This window comes from Colobus angolensis, unplaced genomic scaffold, assembly GCF_000951035.1.
Source record: "Colobus angolensis palliatus isolate OR3802 unplaced genomic scaffold, Cang.pa_1.0 Scaffold33, whole genome shotgun sequence".
In the NCBI taxonomy this organism is placed as follows: Eukaryota; Metazoa; Chordata; class Mammalia; order Primates; family Cercopithecidae; genus Colobus; species Colobus angolensis.
The window spans coordinates 12,676,322-12,684,655 of NW_012116599.1; the positions used below are offsets into that span (position 1 = coordinate 12,676,322).

The following is an 8,334-nucleotide window of genomic DNA, read 5'->3' on the forward strand; positions in this document are numbered from 1 at the left end:
AAACAAACAAACAAACAAACAAACAAAAAATCGATGTAGCCATTTACAAATCACTGCTCACAAGTTAGGAAGGATGCCAAAGTCTAAACATTTTCCATACTCTACTGGGCACGACACCCAGGTGAAGCCTAGGTGGCCCTTCAAAAATCCACTTTTATCAAGCCTTCCCTAGTAGCAACTCAATTCACTGTAAAACCCAAGTCTCAGGTATATGATGCTGGTCAGGAACAATTCACAGTTTTGGTCATTAATTGTGTGTATAGGCTACTGTTTCATGTTTTAAATAAACAAGAGCAAATGTTTCTGTAGAATCTAGCACAGGAGTAATCAGGGGGTAGGGAAAGGCAGGACTTTTGGAGCCACAGCTGCCACAAGAAACAAGCACAAGGACGAGCTTGGACAAGCATGTGAGTGTGCTTAGAAATGCAGGTGAGTGTAGTGGGGGTGAGACGGAGCGGAAGAGGACACAGATGATGAAACTAGGTGGACCAAGTGCTTATAAAAACCAAATCTCTTCTTTCGTTTTTCCCTTCTGTGCCCACTTTTTAAATTTCACAATTAACACGAACTTGTATATTCACAATTTCTCTCCACCATTCTTCCTGTTTACTCCTGACCATATGCTTGTTTCTCTATACCACAAATTTTCCCTTAATACTCAAATGATCTTTGTTCCGCTAAAACAAACACTTAAATTTCTTATTCATTTGTTACTGTTTTTAATTGATTATTTCTCCCTGCTAGCAACAAACCATCATGCAACTCAACGATTTCGCTTCAGCCTAATTGACAGTCACTGAAGTCCACCTGAACCATCAAACGAAGGCGCCAGAGACATGAATCCCAGATTTGTGCAGCATTTCAGGAGCAGGTGGGCAAGCTGAGGGACCTCCTTCAGAGACCCCATTCATCCAAAGTTCAGACAGCCCCAAAAGAAAGTGGTGGGATAAGATCGTGAACGCAAAGAGATATGGCAGACCTCCGTCAACCACAGATCACTGCAGCTATGGCACAGTCACAGTGAGCTCAGCATTGCCTAGTGCCGTGGTATTCATGCGTGACGGAAATATGCAACGACAATAACGAAGGGTGGAAAAACTGCGATCAGAAAACAATGCTTCAGATGCTCAATATTGGGGGTTAGCTATCCTAGAAGGTAACTGGGTGTCTCTTGCTGCCTGTAAAACCATGTTTATTTTTCTACACGTTCTAGATGGACAACCCTGTCGGCGATTCCTCTGGTGAACCAGCTAGGGCACCTCACCCCCTAGAGGAAGCCTCACCCCCAGCAGTGAGGGCCACCCTTGTGTGCTGTGGGGGAGCCCCCACCCCTTGGCGCTTGTTACCTCTTGCAGCTTAATCTCCTCAGGCTGTAGGATCTCAAGCACCCCGCTGCTCCGGATCTCGGGGAGATCCTGCCAGAGGTTGAACCTTGAGTGAGGGTTACTGAGCAGGCAGATCTGGGGCAGAGCCTTCCTCTCTGGTGGGCTGGCCGGCTCCTCCTCCTCCTCCTCCTCTTCCTCCTCTGGGGTGTCCTCACTGGCCAGGGACCCATTGGTATTGTCTTCTATTTCTGCATCCTGTTGCCTCCTGGTTTCAATTTCTTGGAGAGTCGATTTATCTCGGTATTCCTGATACAGGAGCCCTGAAATCAAAGAGTTGTAAAAAAGAAAAGGAAAAGATCTCAGATGACAATCATTCTAAATCCCTAAGTCAAGGCTTCATGTTCTTATCAAGGGTGGCTGCTGTGTCCAGGAATACACAGTGCAAGCCAGCCCTGCACCTGTCTCAGCGGCAGGCTCCAGGCCACCGGATACACTGCCATCGTCTTCATTTTTTGGGAAAGACCAGCATGCTTATGTTTTTTCCCAACACATACAGAAATGCCCGAATGGACTCAAAATCCAATACATGCTTTCCCCGCACACACCTGGCAAACAAGAACCTAGAACCTGATGTGTCCACCACCAAGCTGATGGGAATGTCCCAACCGTGTCTCATTATCCCAGCAGGGTAATTTCCGCAGCCCTAAATGCTTCAATATTCAAACTCAGGAATATTCATTTGTGCAGTGGGGGTAGCTGTAAATTCTCATTTTGAAGGAAAAATCAGTGTTTTATCAATCTTATGATTTAAAAAGGGAAACATTCCCTTTTTGCTTTCATAGCTGCAGACTTCACTGACCAACTGTACTTGCAATGAATGCTTTCCAGTCTCTCAGGTAGATTTGGGGGTGCAGCTGAATCAGCGCAAATGGAGCACCTCCAAAGGGATAACCCCATTTCCGACGTCCTGGCCTTGGGACACAGGGACTTCCTCTCTGCACAGGCAGCCATGTCAGGGTGGGGGGTTGCCACGGCTGGGTGGGACGGTGAGGGGTAATCCTGCCTGCTGCAGGCTGGGAGGAAAGAGGTCAGACCCCAGGGTCTTGTCCACAGTGCCACAGAGGCAGGAGTCTAGCCCAAGGGCAAGGGCTAGACAGAGCAAAAACACTCTGTTCTACATGTTATTGTTTTAAAATTTATTTATTTTGAGATCGGGCCTCACTCTGTCACCCAGGCTGGAGCGCAGTAGTGCAATCATAGCTTACTGCAGGCTCCATCTCCTGGGCTCCAGTGATTCTCCTGCCTCAGTCTCCTGAGTAGCTAGGACGACAGGTGTTTGCCACCACGGCCAGCTAGTTTTTTCCTCTTTTTTATTTTTTGGTAGAGATGAGGACTTGCTATGTTACCCAGGCTGGTCTTGAATTTCTGGCCTCAAGCCTTAGTTCCTGGTCTTGAATACCTCTCCCCTCAGCCTCCCATGGTGCTGGATTAGATCTGAACCCCTGTGCCTGGTCCTGTCTACATTTCAGAAGCATAGACTGGGAGAAACGGGCTGCAGCAGCTCCCTGGGAGAGCCAGGATGGAGGCCTGCACTGAAGGACTGGGAAGGGGATGAAGCCAAGTGCCTGATTTGGGGACAGTTACAAGATACAGGACAGGCCCCGGGCCATGCATAACATTCAGGTGACCAGTGAGGCAGCAGAGACCAGAGGCCCCACTGGAGCCGATGGGGGTCTGGCTGAGGGTGGCGTCGGGGTGGTGAGCATCGAGATGTACCCAGGCACCCAGGTGGAGGCCTCGTGGGTATCAGGATGTCCTGGTCTGGTCCTTGGGACAGTGGCCGAGGCCCCTCGATATGTGCAACTATGAGACAAAGATGATTCCCAGAAAGTTGCAATAAGGATGAATATAGCACTTGATAAGCACTTGCTCTCACAACGCAGTACAACTGTTAGCTATTATTCCTTCTTTAAACATATCTAAACTGTAGAAAAAGGAAGAAAAGAAAAACAGACCACCTTCAAAATCCTGAATGAGGCTGGAGAAATTATATTTATGAACAGGAACCTAATGAGGCGGCCCTATGAATTAAATGACTTAGTTTCCAGGGTCTGTAATTCCAAATTACAAAGCCTCTCTGCCAAGGTAACCAGAGCATCCACTTCAGCAAGCTAAAAGCCCGTGCTTTGCCAATGATGCAACCCAGCCGGATACAACATGGAGTTGATTCGACAAAGGAATAAAAAAGAAAATCCAACTCTAAGCTAAATGCAACCCTGACTGAAGATCTCTAAAGACAGGTCTGACATCACCACCCACATCCGTTCCATAATGAGCCTAAGGTAGGCCGACTATTGCGATGTCAGGCCATCACCATCCTGTGATTCTGACGCTGCGGTTACAGAGGTTTAAAGAAACCAGGTTTCACGGGTTGACTTGGATTCACTTTTCAGTTCATAGTGCAGTGTCTCCTACATAGTAGGTAGTCAACCACTTGTTGAACACCTTTTAAAAATGCGGTTTCCAAGGCTGGGTGTGGTGGTTCACGCCTGCGATTCTAGCACTTTGGGAGGCTGAGGCGGATGGATCACTTGAAGTCAGGAGTTCGAGACCAGCCTGGCTAACATGGCAAAACTCCGTCTCTAGTAAAAACACAAAAATTAGCCGGGTGTGGTGGCAGGCACCTATAATCCCAGCTACTCAGGAGGCTATGGCAGGAGAATAGCTTGAACCCAGGCGGTGGAGGTTGCAGTGGGCCAAGATCGTACCACTTCACACTAGCCTGAGCAAAACAGCGAAACTTCGTCTCAAACAAACAAACAAACAAACAAAAAAAACAGTTTCCAAGCTTCATAAAAGTGTCTCACTTGGCATATTTTTGAAGGCTCAAAAATATGTCTTATGTGTGCTATAGTCGGTAAATCATGGGTGAATACTATCTTGAACATCTCACTGTGATACATATGCTGAACAAAGACAAAAATATCAGCATTGTGGGTAGCTGGGTTGAAAATAATAGTTCTGAAGTCACCCCATGGCAGACGCTGTTGACTGCCTCTCCTGTACCCCCTCGCGCCCCTCTGCCCGGTTGTAAGGGGAGGGCTTCTGTTTGGGTGCTGACCCAATCTGTGCTCGGAGAAGTGAGTGAAGGTTGACTGATCAAAACCTACCATAAGGCCGGGGGCCATGGCTCTACACCTGTAATCCTAGCACTTTGGGAGGCCAAGGCGGGCAGATCACTTGAGGTCAGGAGTTCGAGACCAGCCTGGGCAACATGGAGAAATCCTATCTCTACTAAAAATACAAAAATCAGCCAGGTGTGGTGGCAGGCGTCTGTAATCCCAGCTACTCGGGAGGCTGAGGCAGGAGAATCACTTGAATCCAGGGGGCGGAGGTTGCAATGAACCAAGATTGTGCCACTTCACACCAGCCTCGGCCAAAGAGCAAAAACCTACCAGGATAGTTCCTTGCCCCTTGCCAGTGGTGGGTTAGACACAGGCACGAGGCATAGCCTGGCTGCAGTGGTGTGAGTGCTGGTGTCCCTCTAGATTCATACGTTGGAACCTAATACCCAGTGTGAGAGTTTTAAGAGGTGGAGCCTTTGGAAAGTGACTAAGACATGAGGGCACTGCCTCTGTGAGAGGGATTCATGCCCTCCCATTATAAAAGAGGTGGATAGGGCCAGGCAGAGTGGCTCATGCCTGTAATTCCAGCACGTTGGGAGGCTGAGGTGGGTGGATCATGAGGTCAGGAGTTTGAGACCAGCCTGGCCAACATGGTGAAACCCCATCTTTACTAAAAATACAAAAATTAGCTGGGTGTATTGGCAGGTGCCTATAATCCCAGCTACTCAGGAAGCTGAGGTAGGAGAATCGCTTGAACCCAGGAGGGGGAGGCTGTAGTGAGCTGAGATTGCGTTACTGTACTCCAGTTCGGTGGCAGAGCAAGGCTCTGTCCCCAAAATAAATAAATAAATAAATTTTTAAAAAGCGGTGGAAGGGAGCTGCCTGGCTCCTTCCGTCCTGTGAGGATGCACCAAAGAAGGCACCATTTTTGAAGCAGAGAGAGCCAGCCCTCAGCAGATGCTGAATCTGTTGGCACCATGATCTTGGACTTCCCAGCCCCCAGAACCGTGAGAAATAAGCTTCTGTTATTTATAAGCCATTCTGTATATGGTATCTTGTTACAGCAACTGGAACTGATTAAGATACTGGCCAAGGAGAGTAAGGGCACATCTTCTAAAGGCTTGTCAAAAAGCTGTCCCTCCCCCACAGACACTTGAAGACAAACTGCCCTTCCTGTTTCACACATGGCTCCCTGAGGATGTGATGCCTGGAGCTATGGCAGCCATCTTGTAACATAAGGCCCACCTGGAGGAGGCAAGCAGCCAGGTGACTGCTTGGCTGAATGAACCAACTCCGGAACTTCCTATCTTTGGACTCATTAACTGAGATGGGACACTTTTGTTGTTTAAGATCACTTTTTGTTAGATATTGTTACCTGCAGCCAAAGACTGTCAATACAAGTAACCTTAGAGTCTTCTTAAAACTTTATACTTTTTTCTGGGGTATTTAGAATACAAATTTAGACACCAATGTTTCTGGAGTTATGGTGTTAGACAGTTACCTGATACAGTGTGTAACCATTTCTCATAACCTTTCATTTTTATTTGCCTTAAAATCAGATTACAAAACGAGTAAGTTTTCTTTACCTGAGAAACTATACTAACATATTAAATTTCTGTAGTCAACGTACTATCAATAGATCATGCTTTCCTATTTTATATATTGTACATTTAGTGGGCACAACTTTAAATGGAAATAAACTTTACCTGTAAAGGTTTGCACTTGGAATTACCTCCAAGTGGAACTGAAGACTCCCACTTTTCTTCCCCGTTAATCAGCTTTAGGAAGCTGCCGTCCTTTCCTAACACCTGGCAAATAATTGCTGAACTCACAGAGCTGAAGGCAGCTAGGCTGTTGCAGGGATCTGTTTAGCACAGACCTCAAGTCTATGACAGAGGTGAGAAGAGGGCAGGGACAGCCCTGGGCTGTCAATCAACACATCTGTTGAGCTACTATGGGTCAGGCCCAGGAGCCAGGAAAAGACATTCACCATGACAGCAGCAGACACCTGCAGGAGGTAGCGGGAGGAACATCAGAGGCCCTGCTGCTTCCCAGTTGAGCACAGCGACTCCCCAAGTGACCAGGCACTAGAGCTCGGGACCCTGCCTGCCAGCTTCGGACTTCTGCCACCAGCCCAGCAGGTTCAGCCGTCTCCAAGAAAGACAGCTCCACACACCCATAGTGCAGAAGGGAGGCACGATCTCCTCCCCAACCTGGATGTTCTTCCTGGTCATGACACTGATCTTAGCAGAAGAGGAGCCCTTTCAAGAGGGTGGAGATCAAAGTCTACAGTGTATGCTAAGTCAGATGTGGCAGTGTGGCAGAGCTGGGAGAAAGGGGTTGTCAGGGGCCTTTGTTTTAAAATAAGGATTTTCTAATTGGCAGCAGTTTCAGATCAGCCCCTCTCCATTCCCCCAGCAAACAAAAGGAAAAGCCACCACCAGCACCAGCACCACCACCCAGCCTGACACGTGGAGGGGGCCCACTGGGAACAAAATTCCTGGAGTCAGTGCGGCTTAACAGCATGCAGTGTGCGCTCCACCCCCTCAGCTTCGCAAGGGCTCAGCTCCTCTCTGGGCTCAGTTTAGAAAGATCCCTGCTAGGGAAGAGTGGGCTGCCCGGGAAAGGACTCCCAAGCACGGGGTCTCCTGTGGCGATAGAAGCTCCACTTCCCCACTGGAGACACATCGTGTCTGTCCAAGCATTTGGGACTGGAGGACAGTAATTATACATTTAGTGAAGAAATTTTCCAAACCTAGAATTTTTATTTAACAGATAGACTGTCAGCTACTCTGACAACAATGAAGAACCAAAAGACTTTCTAAGCAGCCGGAACCATTTTCAGAGTAAGGGAACCTATATTATTCATTCACGGGTGCCTCTCTTGACGACATGAGAACTAGCTTGATGTCACTAGTGATTTTTTTTAATGCAAGTATTAAAGTTCTTGGGTCACTACTTGAATCCATTTTTTCCTATTCACAGCGCTTCAGGTGCAGTTATGTAGCAGTTGGACCACACAGGCTGAGCCTCGGCTTCCCTTCCCGGCTGTATTCCTGGAGAGGCTTCCCTTCCTAAGCCAAGGGCCTCTGGGGCTCTTGCTTCCTCCCTGCTTCACCTTTCCTTCCCCTGTGCAAAGTTGGCCACCGCCTCCTCCTCTTGAATCGCACCCGGCTTTTCCCAGAACCCCTCCACCCGCTTCACACACCGCCCCCTCTAGCCCAACTCTGCTCCCAGCAGCCAGTTTGGCTCCCAGGTCTTCCCTGATGGGGGATAGTGGAGTCCTCCCCGCTACACAGCTCAGCAGCGCTGCTTCACCCCTTCTTTCTGGCAGAAATGATAAGGGGTCAGAGAGGCCTCCCACCAGACAAGAGCTGGGTAAATTTTAGACGTCTCCGCAGAGAGCAGGACAGAAATGTTTGCTAAAGCCCCCTTGTGCAGCGCTATTAAAATGCAGCAGTTTTGCCTGCGGAACCATTTAGAGCCAAACATGTCAAAAGCTTTCCTTACCCATGTCAGACGCATTCCTTCGTATGAAACACATCGGCATCCCATGAGCAGGAGGACCCTCAGAGTCCTCCAGGGACCCGCGTTTCCCAAATAAAGCCCGGCTACGGCGAAGACACCCACCTATTTGTTCAATGAGGTTTCTCCAGGAGTCGGCGGGAATGGGGTGGATCATCCGCAGGGCCTCGGTGAGCGTGGTGGGGCTGTCGGCCAGGGCCGGCCACTCCTCGGGCGTGGCCCCATTTCCCGGGGTGGAGGACGACTCGCTGCCAGAGAGGGAGGACAGGAGCTGGTTATTTTTAAGCGAGGATTCACCTCGGCTGGCTCGCGAGGGGCGTGCGCACAGGCGGCTGCTGGCCAGCCGGACCTTACCCGGG

The 8,334-nt window shown here is 49.0% G+C and overlaps 1 protein-coding gene across 1 annotated transcript in view; it reads right to left on the bottom strand.

The window, feature by feature from the left end:
- The window catches only part of NGEF (neuronal guanine nucleotide exchange factor), a 145,806-nt gene that overhangs the window by 49,668 nt on the left and 87,804 nt on the right, over positions 1–8,334 (bottom strand). The window contains exons 4-5 of the mRNA XM_011952022.1: positions 8,081–8,223; positions 1,347–1,645 (exon numbers count right to left, since the gene is read on the bottom strand). Coding sequence (XP_011807412.1) covers positions 1,347–1,645; positions 8,081–8,223 — 442 coding nt within the window. The remainder of the gene's footprint in view (positions 1–1,346; positions 1,646–8,080; positions 8,224–8,334) is intronic.